The sequence below is a fragment of the Salmo salar genome, chromosome 22 (assembly GCF_965601325.2).
Source record: "Salmo salar chromosome 22, fSalSal1, whole genome shotgun sequence".
Lineage (NCBI taxonomy): Eukaryota > Metazoa > Chordata > Actinopteri > Salmoniformes > Salmonidae > Salmo > Salmo salar.
The window spans coordinates 3,684,900-3,700,758 of NC_138312.1; the positions used below are offsets into that span (position 1 = coordinate 3,684,900).

Sequence of the window (15,859 nt, forward strand, 5' to 3'; positions counted from 1 at the left end):
TCCTCCATCTTGCTAGGTCCTGTGTAGCTCAGTTGGTAGAGCATGGCTCTTGAAAAACCAGGGTTATGGGTTTGTTTCCCAAGGGGGACCAGTAAGAAAATGTATGCATTTACTACTGAAAGTTGCTCTGGATAAGAGCATCTGCTAAATGTAAAACATTTAACTAGTTTGTGTCCTGGGATTGTTTACGCTAGGGCAATAGGCAGAAAAGGCATTGACATCAAAAAGCTCAAACTTTTTGCATGTGTCCCATTTAGGGGAAAGGGAAATACCTAGTCAGTTGTACAACTGAATGCCTTCAACTGAAATGTGTCTTCTGCATTTAACCCAACCCCTCTGAATCAGAGAGGTGCTGGGGGCTGCCTTAATTGACATCCACATCTTCGGCACCCGGGGAACAGATTTTTACCTTGTCAGCTCTGGGATTTGATCCAGCAACCTTTCGGTTACTGGACCATTGCTCTAACCTCTATGCTACCTGCCGACCCATACTTCCGACTAGAGACTAGTCTCCGTAACGGCCCACTATATTTAACGTACCTCTCATTCCTTACTCCATCGCTTTTCCACGATCCAAAGCGTTGCCGATTCAAGTTCTCCTAAAAAGGTCAGCCTAGCTTTTGAAATACAATGCTCCAATCACTCCCCCACCGAATTCCCTCGTTGAGCGCTGACAACGACTGTCCAATGGAGCTACATGGAGGTTGGCAGCCATTCCCCCACTTAACTAAAATATAGATGGGATGCAGATGAAGGCCAACAGGATGAACTTTGGCCCACAGAGCGTAGGCCCCCATTGACAGACTGTGGAGTAATTTCACATTTCCTGGGGCACTCCTTGGCTGTTATCCCCCTGCCAGGAACCAGTTGTTTGCCGCTCTCACCATTAATCACCGGCAGCTGACAGGCTATCTGACAGGTTGCCGAGTTACTGAGTGGCCCCCAGCTCCTGAGATCCGGAGCTGGGACCTGTCAGGATGCTGCCGAGTGAATGATGGCTAAGGAGGCCCCTCTCCTACCTCTCCTCTACCTCTTCTCCACCACTATCTCCCTTCCATCACAACTCCTTCCCTCCCACCCTCACAGCCCGTTCTGCTGGGTGTGTTTCCTTAACTCCTAACACCGGGGTAAGGGGAAATAGCTCTAACCCCTACCTGTCACTAGAAGGGGCTGATGGAGTGCGCTGTTTGTCAGCACCATAAGGCAGTCCTGCCTCTTTTGGCTAACTGTGGCAGCGCAGTGCAGTTCAAAATATGTTTATCATAGGGCATGTGTCTTCATGTGTCACTGCCACCGCTAACTGTGGCAGGTCAATTACAGAGCATAGATTAGGAGCTGCACACTCCAAAAGGATTCTTTGGCTGTCCCCATAGGAGAAGCCTTTTTGGTTCCAGGTTGAACCCTTTTGGGTTCCAGGTAGAACCCTCTGTAGAAAGGGTTCTTAATGGAACACAAAAGGGTACTACCTGATACGAAAAAGGGCTCTTCAAAGGGTTCTCCTATGGGGACAGCCGAAGAACCCTTTTAGGTTCTAGATAACAAAAAAATGTAAGCATGTACTGTAAAAAAAAGGCCTTACTGGAGACATTGATTACATAAAAACATATATATATTTCACCTTTATTTAACCAGGTAGGCCAGTTGAGAACAAGTTCTCATTTACAACTGCGACCTGGCCAAGATAAAGCAAAGCAGTGCGACACAAACAACAACAGAGTTACACATGGAATAAACAAACGCACAGTCAATAACACAATAGAAAGTCTATATACAGTGTGTGCAAATGGCGTAAGAAGGTAAGGCAATATATAGGCCATAGTAGCAAAGTAATTACAATTTAGCAGATTAACACTGGAGTGATAGATGTGCAGATGATGATGAGCAAGTAGAAATACTGGTGTGCAAAAGAGCAAAAAAGTAAATGAAAACAATATGGGGATGAGGTAGGTAGTTGGATGGGCTATTTACAGATGGGCTGTGTACAGCTGCAGCGATCGGTAAGCTGCTCAGATAGCTGATGCTTAAAATTAGTGCGGGAGATATAAGTCTCCAACAGCGATTTTTGCAATTCGTTCCAGTCATTGGCAGCAGAGAACTGGAAGGAAAGGCGGCCAAAGCAGGAGTTGGCTTTGGGGATGACCAGTGAGATATTCCTGCTGGAGCGCGTGCTACGGGTGGGTGTTGTTATTGTGACCAGTGAGCTGAGATACGGCGGAGCAAAGACTTATAGATGACCTGGAGCCAGTGGGTCTGGCGACGAATAGCCTGAGGGCCAGCCGACGAGAGCATACAGGTCGCAGTAGTGGGTGGTATATGGGGCTTTGGTGACAAAATGGATGGAACTGTGATAGACTGCATCTAATTTGGCAGCGTGAGTGAAGGAGGCTTTGTTGCGAAATAGGAAGCCGATTCTAGATTTAATTTTGGATTGGAGATGTTTAATATCAGTCTGGAAGGAGAGTTTACAGTCTAGCCAGACACCTAGGTATTTGTAGTTGTCCACATATTCTAAGTCAGAATCGTCCAGAGTAGTGATGCTAGTCGGGTGGGCAGGTGCAGGCAGCAATCGGTTGAAGAGCATGCATTTAGTTTTACTAGCGTTTAAGAGCAGTTGGATGCCACGGAAGGAGTGTTGTATGACATTGAAGCTCGTTTGGAGGTTTGTTAACACAGTGTCCAAAGAAGGGCCAGATGTATACAGAATGGTGTCGTCTGCGTAGAGATGGATAAAGGAATCACCCGCTGCAAGAGCGACATCATTGATATATACAGAGAAAAGAGTCGGCCCGAGAAGCGAACCCTGTGGTACCAACACAGAGACTGCCAGAGGTCCGGACAACAGGCCCTCCGATTTGACACACTGAACTCTATCTGAGTAGTTGGTGAACCAGGCGAGGCAGTCATTTGAGAAATACTTTCTCTCTCTCTCTTTCTCTCTCTCCCCCCTCTCTCTCTCCAGTGCCGGGGCTGGAAGGACAGGCTGTTTCATAGCTGTGGACATTATGCTGGATATGGCCGAGAACGAGGGTGTGGTGGACATCTTCAACTGCATCCGCGAACTACGCTCACAAAGGGTTAACATGGTGCAAACCGAGGTTGGTGAAGTAATGTACTGATTAGCTTGTGTGTGGACAGTGGGTAAAGAAGAGAACAGTACTGTATCATAGTTTAAGTATTAGTCATTACAGTGCCCTGATATATAATGGCACATAATGGTTGTGGTGGCTAATTTCTGCAGTACCAAATGAGGAGAGTTACAAACTTCACACACCAGTCAGAGTTATACTTAAACTACATCTTTAACCTGTTAGGGCTAGGGGGCAGTATTGACACAGCCGGATAAAAAACGTACCCGATTTAATCTGGTTACTACTCCTGCCCAGTAACTAGAATATGCATATAATTATTGGCTTTGGATAGAAAACACCCTAAAGTTTCTAAAACTGTTTGAATGTTGTCTGTGAGTATAACAGAACTCATATGGCAGGCCAAAACCTGAGAAGATTTCATGCAGGAAGTGGCCTGTCTGAGAAGTAGTGTTTCATCTTGGCTCTTTTTATTGAAGACTGAGGATCTGTGCAATAACGTGCCACTTCCTACGGCTCCCATAGGCTCTCAGAGCCCGGGAAAAAGCTGAACGATATCGAGGCAGGCTCTGGTTGAAACACTTTATCGCTTTTGGCAAGTGGCCGCTCAGAGTACTATGGGCTTAGGCGCGTGCCCGAGTCGACCGAATGCTTTCTTTTCTTTTGTCTGTTTACCTAAACGCAGATTCCCGGTCGGAATATTATCGCTTTTTTTATGAGAAAAATGGCATAAAAATTGATTTTAAACAGCGGTTGACATGCTTCGAAGTACGGTAATGGAATATTTAGAATTTTTTGGTCACGAATTGCGCCATGCTCGCCACCCTTATTTACCCTTTCGGATAGTGTCTTGAACGTACAAACAAAACGCCGCTATTTGGATATAACAATGGATTATTTTGGACCAAACCAACATTTGTTATTGAAGTAGAAGTCCTGGGAGTGCATTCTGATGAAGACAGCAAAGGTAATACAATTTTTCTTATAGTAAATCTGACTTTGATGAGTGCTAAACTTGCTGGGTGTCTAAATAGCTAGCCCTGTGATGCCAGGCTATCTACTGAGAATATTGCAAAATGTGCTTTCACCGAAAAGCTATTTTAAAATCGGACATATCGAGTGCATAGAGGAGTTCTGTATCTATAATTCTTAAAATAATTGTTATGCTTTTTGTGAACGTTTATCGTGAGTAATTTAGTACATTCACCGGCAGTGTTCGGTGGGAATGCTAGTCACATGCTAATGTAAAAAGCTGGTTTTTGATATCAATATGAACTTGATTGAACAAAACATGCATGTATTGTATAACATAATGTCCTAGGGTTGTCATCTGATTAAGATCATCAAAGGTTAGTGCTACATTTAGCTGTGGTTTGGGTTTATGTGACATTATATGCTAGCTTGAAAAATGGGTGTCTGATTATTTCTGGCTGGGTACTCTGCTGACATAATCTAATGTTTTGCTTTCGTTGTAAAGCCTTTTTGAAATCGGACAGTGTGGTTAGATTAAAGAGAGTCTTATCTTTAAAATGGTGTAAATTAGTCATATTTTTGAAAAATTGAAGGTTTTGCATTTCTAAGGTATTTGAATAACGCGCCACGGGATTACACTGGCTGTTGAGTAGGTGGGACGCAAGCGTCCCACCTAGCCCATAGAGGTTAATAAGAAGAGCTTTGCAAAAGCACTTGACTTTCAATGATGCACTATCTCTAATGAACCATTGAAAGTGACAACACAAAAGTACAAAGATCTTTTATAGCCAAGATACACCCCTCTCAACCTACATGACGAACAACAGATACATAGAATGGTCACAAGGTTAAGATTTGTATGAAAGATATCTATAAAACATAGCAGACAGCAACTGCTGTGTCAACAGTTTTCATTGTATAGACCAGTGTCTGGGCCTCCTACTCCAAACTGGAACCGTCTCTCCCTGGTACGGTATAGAACAGAACCATTAGCTCATGTTATCTGGAATGCTCTTTAGGCTTTATTACCCAAAGACATCGTAAATCTCCTCTGTCAGTGCTATCTCATAGAGGCCCATCCTCAGTAAAACACACACACAATAGTTAACAGAATACTCTATTCTGTCGAAATAAAACAACCATTATAATCCAATACAAGCATTATAACATAATCTTGCAATTTTCCACGACATGGTACATAAAAAAATTGTGCGGTGTTTAAAAGTGCAGTTAGCCAATTATCATAGCATTATCCATCCTTATACCTAGCGTTAACATGGTATTTTTAGGTTAGCCTTAGCATTAGCCATTCACATGTTATTTTGTTCAATGGTACTGATAGTAATTACTAGCAGTTACACAGTTAGCATTAGCCATCCTCATACCAAGTGTAAAGGGAGTGCAACCAAAGTTCAAAGTCATAGCAAGTCTGTTAGCGTAGCATTTTCCATCACCATGACAAAGGGTTAAGAAGGCTCAAATAGTAGCCTGCTATGGCTACTCTTTCCCAGACAATCACCAGACTGATCCTATGTCGTAACGCACTGCCCACAGTTAGATGTTCTGCATGAAATATTCAGCAGGGATATTTTAAAGTGCGTCCTATGGAGGGACACTGTAAAACATAGAAATAGGATATTGTAAAGCTTAGACATGATAATGTAAAGTGAGTCATATGCAGGGAGAGTCTAAAGCGTAGAAATGTTATCTGGGAAAAGCCCCCCAGACCTTGAAACCAGATTCTATGGTCTATAAGCCTGGGCCTTATCTGCCAGACAGGCCATTCCAGGCTATTAGGGTTACATTTTCCAGTGGATCACGCAGTCAGTGATGAAAGTTGTTCTTAGTGGAGAAACAGCACCTGTGAGATAATGTGTGTGTTTGAGATCAACTACATTTCAGCTGGGCCAAACAGAATCACTGATCTACAAATCACCTTGCATCCCAACTAACTACTGATTATTTTATAAAGATGAACAATTCTGTGATTCTCATCTTTCTCAAACTACTCCCCTCAAATACTCTGAGTGCTACTTCAATGTCAATAGTGAGAACAACAAAAGGGCTAATAGTAAATACGCATCAGTATTCTCCATAACTACTACTGTTTCATTAACTTATGTGTACCCACTAGACTGATATACCTTGTATATTCTCAACAACTCTGCGACTAGCAACCATTCGTACAAACCATCAGCAAGCGTGATATCACTTCTGATCAAATGTGTGTGGTGTCTCCTCTGATATATTTCCCAAGCCAGGCGAGCCTAGCTACCTCTGGAGAGTTCTCAGTCATGCATCTTCCATCCCAATGATCCTATTAATATTAAATACATGCTGAATAATAGATAACTTAGTTCGCACACATTTTTATTCTGTGAATGAGTTTGCAAGTGTATTTGCTAAGTGAGGGTTACGACCGTGGGAGTTTCCAGTCACCCTTAAATAACGGTAATACAACAGCAAACTCATGTTGTTCTCCACATTACCTTCTCTGGTAAACACACACTATATCAAATACAATCTACGTTTATTTGTTTCATGCACAGGATACAGAAGGTGTAAATCATACAGTGAAGTGGTTACTTGCATATTTGCATCGTAGAAATATAAAAAACAGAAAGTGTCCAGATTATAAATATTTTATAATTATTAGATGACACTTACCCAGACACACTTGTCTAAATTGATGGGTCATGTGAAAAAAATGCTATATCCACCCCCAGCCACAACTAGCTAAGTGGATGGGTCACAATTTTGTTTAGACATGTAGCTAGCTAACTAGCTAGCTAGACAATGAACTGATGTAATAACAACTCATACTACTACCAATACAAATTGATTGTCATAGCTGTAGTATGAATCTACAGGTAGCTAATGCTAACCAACTAGGTTCAATGTTAGCTAGCTAACATTAGGCTATAACTAGCAATGCAAATGGATTTCTGATTTGAATAATATTACTAGAGATCATACACGTAACGTTAGCTAGTGAGACAGCATGCTAACGTCTGCTAGCTAGCCAACAGTAAGCTTTAACTTGCAATGAAAATGACTTTCTGACAAAATTAAAAACATGTATAATATCTGAGAATGTAGCTAAACTCTTACCTGTATACATGGATGAATGCTTCTTCACGGTAGACTGTAACCATTTAACTCTGTTTTGTTTTTCACCAATTCTCTTTTGGGTCGTGTCAAGTCATTCCGGTTCACACTGACTGTGGCATGTGTGGAAAGTAGCACGTCACAACTTCTTCCAACTGATCTGTCAATAGCATCTGCTAAATTTAGGGCGTCCATGTTGTTGAGAAAAGTAGCACAACTTTTTAAGTTCTCAATGGCTAACGTTATATATTTAAAAAAAGATGCGGTAGAAAGGATTATCAACGCATACTGAGCAGCTCACATTGTAGTAAGAAGCATGCTACCTGGCAGACCAATCCAAACTCATCTCCCGCCATGTCCATAACATCCATTATCTCAGCCAATCATGGCTAGTGGGAATGTTCCTGCCTTTTCCGTGGCTAAACCAACTAGGCTCGTAATTGAACAATTTTATTTGTAGTTACAGATGGAATACAAGTTTGTTATTAAGGCACATGAAACTTCACATGTTCCAGGACTTTCTGCAAAACAAAACGCATTTTGATGAAAAAAATGCCTCTCCTGTAAACGGTTAACATATATCAATGGAGGCTCTTCAGAGAAGGAAGGGGAATACCATCCTACTCTGTGAATTTCATAAAAATAAAAATAGTGAAACATAAAAAAAATATATATCCTTTTTAGATGAAACTATAATACATATACAGTGGGGGAAAAAAGTATTTGATCCCCTGCTGATTTTGTACGTTTGCCCACTTGCAAAGAAATGATCAGTCTATCATTTTTATAGTAGGTTTATTTGAACAGTGAGAGACAGAATAACAACATAAAAATCCAGAAAAACGCATGTCAAAAATGTTATAAAATGATTTGCATTTTAATGAGGGAAATAAGTATTTGACCCCTCTGCAAAACATGACTTAGTACTTGGTGGCAAAACCCTAGTTGGCAATCACAGAGGTCAGACGTTTCTTGTAGTTGGCCACCAGGTTTGCACACATCTGAGGAGGGATTTTGTCCCACTCCTCTTTGCAGATCTTCTCCAAGTCATTAAGGTTTCGAGGCTGACGTTTGGCAACTCGAACCTTCAGCTCCCTCCACAGATTTTCTATGGGATTAAGGTCTGGAGACTGGCTAGGCCACTCCAGGACCTTAATGTGCTTCTTCTTGAGCCACTCCTTTGTTGCCTTGGCCGTGTGTTTTGGGTCATTGTCATGCTGGAATATCCAGCCACGAACCATTTTCAATGCCCTGGCTGAGGGAAGGAGGTTCTCACCCAAGATTTGACGGTGTCACGTCCTGACTAGTAAAGGGGTATTTTGTTATTATAGTTTGGTCAGGACGTGGCAGGGGGTGTTTGTTTTATGTGGTTCGGTGTTTGTTGGTATTTGTGTTTTGTAGAGGGGTGTTTGTTTAGATTAGTCCAGGGTTTTTGGTTAGGTTCTATGTTGTGTATTTCTATGTTAGATCTAGGGTGTTTACTTCTATGTTTAGTTAATTGGGATTGGGCCTTCAATTGGAGGCAGCTGTTCCTCGTTGCCTCTGATTGAAGGTCCTATGTATAGGGGTGTGTTTGTTATGGGAATTGTGGGAGGTTGATTTTGCATTGCTGTGTGTTAGCCTGCATTACTGTTTGTCGTCCATTCGGTTTCTTGTTTTTGTTTAAGTGTTCAATAAATGTTAAAAATGAGCACTCAACCCACTGCGCCTTGGTCCACTTCCTACAACGACAGTTAGACGGTACATGGCCCCGTCCATCGTCCCTTTGATGCGGTGAAGTTGTCCTGTCCCCTTAGCAGAAAAACACACCCAAAGCATAATGTTTCCACCTCCACGTTTGACGGTGGAGATGGTGTTCTTGGGGTCATAGGCAGCATTCCTCCTCCTCCAAACACGGCGAGTTGAGTTGATGTCAAAGAGCTCCATTTTGGTCTCATCTGACCACAACACTTTCAACAGTTGTCCTCTGAGTCATTCAGATGTTCATTGGCAAACTTCAGACGGGCATGTATATGTGCTTTCTTGAGCAGGGTGACCTTGCGGGCGCTGCAGGATTTCAGTCCTTCACGGCGTAGTGTGTTACCAATTGTTTTCTTAGTGACTATGGTCCCAGCTGCCTTGAGATCATAGACAAGATCCTCCCGTGTATTTCTGGGCTGATTCCTCACCGTTCTCATGATCATTGCAACTCCACGAGGTGAGATCTTGCATGGAGCCCCATGCCGAGGGATATTGACAGTTCTTTTGTGTTACTTCCATTTGCGAATAATCGCACCAAATGTTGTCACCTTCTCACCAAGCTGCTTGGCGATGGTCTTGTAGCCCATTCCAGCCTTGTGTAGGTCTACAATCTTGTCCCTGACATCCTTGGAGAGCACTTTGTTCTTGGCCATGGTGGAGAGTTTGGAATCTGATTGATTGATTGCTTCTGTGGACAGGTGTCTTTTTTTATAGGTAACAAGCTGCGGTTAGGAGCACTCCCTTTAAGTGTGCTCCTAATCTCATCTCGTTACCTGTATAAAACACACCTGGGAGCCAGAAATCTTTCTGATTGAGAGGGGGTCAAATACTTATTTCCCTCATTAAAATGCAAATCAATTTATAACATTTTTGACATGTGTTTTTCTGGATTTTTTTGTTGTTATTCTGTCTCTCACTGTTCAAATAAACCTACCATTAAAATTACAGACTGATCCTTTCTTTGTCAGTGGAAAAGCGTACAAAATCAGCAGGGGATCAAATACTTTTCCCCCCACTGTATTCACGTCATCAAATAACTGATTAAAACATTGTTTTGCAATGAAGGTCTACAGTAACCTCAACCACACTGTCTGGGGTAGCACCATGGTGTAGCCTGAGGACTGCCATTTTCTGTCCTCTGTGTACATTGACTTCAATACAAAACCTAGCAGGCCCATGGTTTTAACCCCTTCCATAGACTTAGAGAGAGAGAGACTGTGTATAGCGCTGCTGGAGTATCTTAATTTGAGTCAGGTAGATTTTATTTCGTCTCACGTTCACTTACTTAGCTAGCTAATGCAGCTAGCTACTGTAATTTTGCCTATTTAAACACCCGGTTCAAACAGAGAGGAATGCTATTTATGTTAGTTAGCTGGCTAAGGCTATCCAACACTGGAACTCTTCCAAGTCAAAGTAAGCCTTTGGTTTTATTAATTTATTGCCACTGGGGCTAAACTTCTAAACTGCTTGCTGTACATTGTACAGTGTGATTGTAGCGGGTTTACTAACGTGTTAGTTCTAGTAGCTATGTTGAGTATAACGTTAGCTAATATGGTAACAACGATGTAAACTGTGTGTAGCGGTTAGCAATTATGGTTTGAAGGTTTGAGTTGGAAAGTTTTTTATGCCTGGTGTCAGACAGCTGTTGTGTTGTGCACTAAAGTCATAAAGTGAAGGGAAAAGGTTAGAGGAGGAGTGCACGTAGATGCGAAAAGGAATTATATAACAAGCAAAGTGATGACGGTGTTTTTATGTGGCTGCTATGAAAGTGATCTGTTGAAAAACCTTTCTTAATGGAAGCAAACGGAACGAAACAGGGATAAACCCACCTGAGTTTTCCTAATAGAAAGTCTCGTTTGCAACTATTTGGACTAATACTCATAACAAAAATTGTCCCCTAATCTTAAACAGCATCGACCGCCACTGATATACATTTTTTTACTCAAACCTTCTCTAGGCCGGATTGAATGGTTTCGTGGGCCCACGGGCCGGATGTTACCCACCCCTGTTCTAATGCCACTGAAATGTTGTATAGTTGAGTGAAAATATGCACAATGCTATTCATGCTATTCAATGGCTGGGATTTTGGAGAGGCTTTAATATCTCTGGCCACTTGATGAACTTAATGCAACCACTGTTGAGCCACAAACAGCCTCTTGAACTTCTTATATGGCTGCCTTTTTTTCTGCGGTTCACTTTCTTCTCCATAAGAGATTTCTTTACATGCTTCAAACTGGAAATTTATGCAATGTGCTTTTCAGGCTATGAAACCGTTTCATCACAGAGCATGAGGTTATGTGTTTAAAATGTTTTGTTCTGCCTAAGGAGAACTGTGTTAGATTATACGTATTGATGTTCATCCACTTGCTGTAGGTTATTCCACATGTGTAATTACTCATGTTATCACATATTTTCTTGCTCCACTATGTAATTCATATTTTGTAATTACATGTCTTAGAGTCACCTGTGAATTAACATATTAATTAGGGATAGGGGGCAGTATTTTCACGTCCGGATGAAAAGCATACCCAAAGTGAACTGCCTGTTACTCAGGCCCAGAAGCTAGGATATGCATATGATTAGTAGATTTGGATAGAAAACACTCTGAAGTTTCTAAAACTGTTAGAATAATGTCTGTGAGTATAACAGAACGGATTTGGCAGGCAAAACCTTGAGCACAATCCATCCAGGGAATTCTTTTTTTGAGGTCATTGTGTTTTCCAATGTGTTTCTATGGGAAACCTGATTTATTAGGGCCCAGATTGCAGTTCCTATGGCTTCCACTAGATGTCAACAGTCTCTAAAAATTGTTCAATGTTTTTCTTTTGAGAAATTAAGAAGTAGTCCTCTTCTTTTCATGTGTCACTCAGAAGGTCTCAAGTCTTTCGTTGCGCGTGAACAGGACCGCTCTCCGTGTTATTTTTCTTCGGTATTGGAAACTGTTTATCCCGTCTTAAATTGTATCAATTATTTACATTTTAGGATACCTGAGGTTGGATTAGGAACGTTGTTTGAAATGTTTGGACCAAGTTTACAGGTAACTTATTAGATACTTTGTAGTCATTGGAACCGATGTATTTCTGAATCAAACGCGCCAAATAAATGGACATTTTGGGGATATAAATAAGGAATTTATCGAACAAAACGACCATTCATCGTTTCACTGAGACATTTGAGATTGCAAAAAGATGAAGATCTTCAAAGTTAAGGCATTTATTAAATAGCTATTTCTGACTTTCGTGTTGCACCTGCCTGGTTGAAAGTGGTTTTCATGTTTTTGTATGCGGGCGCTGTCCTCAGATAATTGCATGGTATGCTTTCGCCGTAAAGCCTTTTTGAAATCTGACACAGCGGCTGGAATAACAAGAAGTTAAGCTTTATTTTGATGTATTACACTTATATTTTCATGAATGTTGAATATTTATATTTCTGTAGTTTGAATTTGGCGCTCTGCAATTTCACTGGATGTTGTCAAATCTATCCCGCTAACGGGATTCGAGCGGGATTCGAGCTTAAGGGATCCCTAAGAGGTTTTAATAACTTCAAACAAAATCTGACCTTGTTACATGTACCAACAAGGTGCCAATACCATCAAATCCACATGTAAAATCAGGGTTGATAAATAGGCTAGGACTGGTAACAATAATTGTAACAAGAACACAGTGGGTTCCATCATTCTTACATGGAAGAAGTTTCGAACCACCAAAACTGTGTGTGCCCCCTGTCATTAACTACCAGTAATTTTCTATTTGTATATTTCTATGACCTGGCTTAAAGGCCCAGTGCAGTTAAAAATGTGATTTCCCTGTGTTTTGTATGTACAATGACTTCAGAAAGTATTCAGATCCCTTTACTTTTTCCACATTTTGATACATTACAGCCTTATTCAAAAATTATTATTTTTTTAAATCCCTCATCAATCTACACACAATAACCCATAATGACAAAGTAAAAACAGTACGTTGTTGAAGCACATTTGGCAGTGATTACAGCATTGATACTTCTTGGCTATGACACTACAAGCTTGGCACACCTGTATTTGGGGAGTTTCTCCCATTCTTCTCTGCAGATGATCTCAAGCTCTGTCAGGATGGATGGGGAGCGTTGCTGCACAGCTATTTTCAGGTCTTTACAGAGATGTTTGATTGGGCTCAAGTCCGGGCTCTCGCTGGGCCACTCAAGGACATTCAGAGACTTGTCCACTCCTGCGTTGTCTTGGCTGTGTGCTTAGGGTTGTTTCCTTTTGGAAGGTGAACCTTCGCCCCAGTCTGAGGACCTGAGCACTATGGAGCAGGTTTTCATGAAGGATCTCTCTGTACTTTGCTCCGTTCATCTTTGCCTCGATCCTGGCTAGTCTCACAGTCCCTGCCGCTGAAAAACGTCACCACAGCATGATGCTGCCACCACCATGCTTCACCGTATGGATGGTGCCAAGGTTCATCCAGACATGAAGCTTGGCATTCAGGCCAAAGAGTTCAATCTTGGTTTCATCAGACCAGAGAATCTTGTTTCTCATGGTCTGAGAGTCTTTAGGTGCATTTTTGCAAACTCCAAGCCTTTTACTGAGGAGTGTCTTCCATCTTGCCACTCTACCATAAAGGCCTGATTGGTGGAGTGCTGCAGAGATGGTTGTCTTCTGGGAGGTTCTCCCATCTTCATAGAGGAACTCTAGAGCTCTGTCAGAGTGACCATCTTGTATTTGATCACCTATCTGACCGAGGCCCTTCTCCCCCATCAATGAGCTTGACGCCTTGATAAGTTCCTTTCCTGAGGATGGCTCACCCCTCACAATTCTGGGTGACTTTAACCTCCCTACGTCTACCTTTGACTCATTTCTCTCTGCCTCCTTCTTTCCACTCCTCTCCTCTTTTGGCCTCACCCTCTCACCGTCCCCCCCTACTCACAAGGCAGGCAATACGCTTGACCTCATCTTTACTAGATGCTGTTCTTCTACTAATCTCACTGCAACTCCCCTCCATGTCTCCGACCACTACCTTGTATCCTTTTCCCTCTCGCTCTCCTCCAACACTACTCACTCTGCCCCTACTCAGATGGTATTGCGCCATCGCAACCTTCGCTCTCTCTCTCCTGCTACTCTCTCCTCTTCCATCCTATCGTCTCTTCCCTCTGCTCAAACCTTCTCCAACCAATCTCCTGATTCTGCCTCCTCAACCCTCCTCTCCTCCCTTTCTGCATCCTTTGACTCTCTATGTCCCCTATCCTCCCGGCCGGCTCGGTCCTCCCCTCCTGCTCCGTGGCTTGACGACTCATTGCGAGCTCACAGAACAGGGCTCCGGGCAGCCGAGCAGAAATGGAGGAAAACTACCGGGCATCTTTTCACTCCCTCCTCTCCACATTTTCTTCCTCTGTTTCTGCTGCTAAAGCCACTTTCTACCACTCTAAATTCCAAGCATCTGCCTCTAACACTAGGAAGCTCTTTGCCACCTTCTCCACCCTCCTGAATCCTCCTCCCCCTCCCCCCCCTCCTCCCTCTCTGCGGACGACTTTGTCAACCATTTTGAAAAGAAGGTTGACGACATCCGATCCTCGTTTGCTAAGTCAAATGACACCGCTGGTCCTGCTCACATTGCCCTACCCTATGCTTTGACCTCTTTCTCCCCTCTCGCTCCAGATGAAATCTTGCGACTTGTGACGGCCGGCCGCCCAACAACCTGCCCGCTTGACCCTATCCCCTCCTCTCTTCTCCAGACCATTTCCGGAGACCTTCTCCCTTACCTCACCTCGCTCATCAACTCATCCTTGACTGCTGGCTACATCCCTTCCATCTTCAAGAGAGCGAGAGTTGCACCCCTTCTCAAAAAACCTACACTCGATCCCTCTGATGTCAACAACTACAGACCAGTATCCCTTCTTTCTTTCCTCTCCAAAACTCTTGAGCGTGCTGTCCTTGGCCTGCTCTCTTGCTATCTCTCTCAGAATGACCTTCTTGATCCAAATCAGTCAGGTTTCAAGACTGGTCATTCAACTGAGACTGCTCTTCTCTGTGTCACGTAGGCTCTCCGCACTGCTAAAGCTAACTCTCTCTCCTCTGCTCTCATCCTTCTAGACCTATCTGCTGCCTTTGATACTGTGAACCATCAGATCCTCCTCTCCACCCTCTCCGAGTTGGGCATCTCCGGCGCGGCTCACTCTTGGTCCTACCTGACAGGTCGCTCCTACCAGATGGCATGGCGAGAATCCGTCTCCGCACCACGTGCTCTCACCACTGGTGTGCCCCAGGGCTCAGTTCTAGGCCCTCTCCTATTCTCGCTATACACCAAGTCACTTGGCTCTGTCATATCCTCACATGGTCTTTCCTATCATTGCTACGCAGACGACACACAATTCATCTTCTCCTTTCCCCCTTCTGTTAACCAGGTGGCGAATCGCGTCTCTGCATGTCTGGCAGACATATCAGTGTGGATGACGGATCATCACCTCAAGCTGAACCTCGGCAAGACGGAGCTGCTCTTCCTCCCGGGGAAGGACTGCCCGTTCCATGATCTCGGCATCACGGTTGACAACTCCATTGTGTCCTCCTCCCAGAGTGCTAAGAGCCTTGGCGTGACCCTGGACAACACCCTGTCATTCTCCGCTAACATCAAGGCGGTGACCCGATCCTGTAGGTTCATGCTCTACAACATTCGCAGAGTACGACCCTGCCTCACACAGGAAGCGGCGCAGGTCCTAATCCAGGCACTTGTCATCTCCCGTCTGGATTACTGCAACTCGCTGTTGGCGGGGCTCCCTGCCTGTGCCATCAAACCCCTACAACTCATCCAGAGCGCCGCAGCCCGTCTGGTATTCAACCTTCCCAAGTTGTCTCACGTCACCCTGCTCCTCCGCACACTCCACTGGCTTCCAGTTGAAGCTCGCATCTGCTACAAGACCATGGTGCTTGCCTACGGAGCTGTGAGGGGAACGGCACCTCCTTACCTTCAGGCTCTGATCAG

The 15,859-nt window shown here is 43.4% G+C and overlaps 1 protein-coding gene across 4 annotated transcripts in view; it reads left to right on the top strand.

The window, feature by feature from the left end:
- Positions 1–15,859, top strand: part of LOC106582631 (receptor-type tyrosine-protein phosphatase T) — a 593,162-nt gene that overhangs the window by 549,483 nt on the left and 27,820 nt on the right. For all 4 annotated transcript variants that reach the window (XM_082967335.1, XM_045705246.2, XM_082967334.1 and 1 more), the window contains one exon: positions 2,960–3,095. In XM_082967335.1, the coding sequence (XP_082823461.1) occupies positions 2,960–3,095 (136 nt within the window). The remainder of the gene's footprint in view (positions 1–2,959; positions 3,096–15,859) is intronic.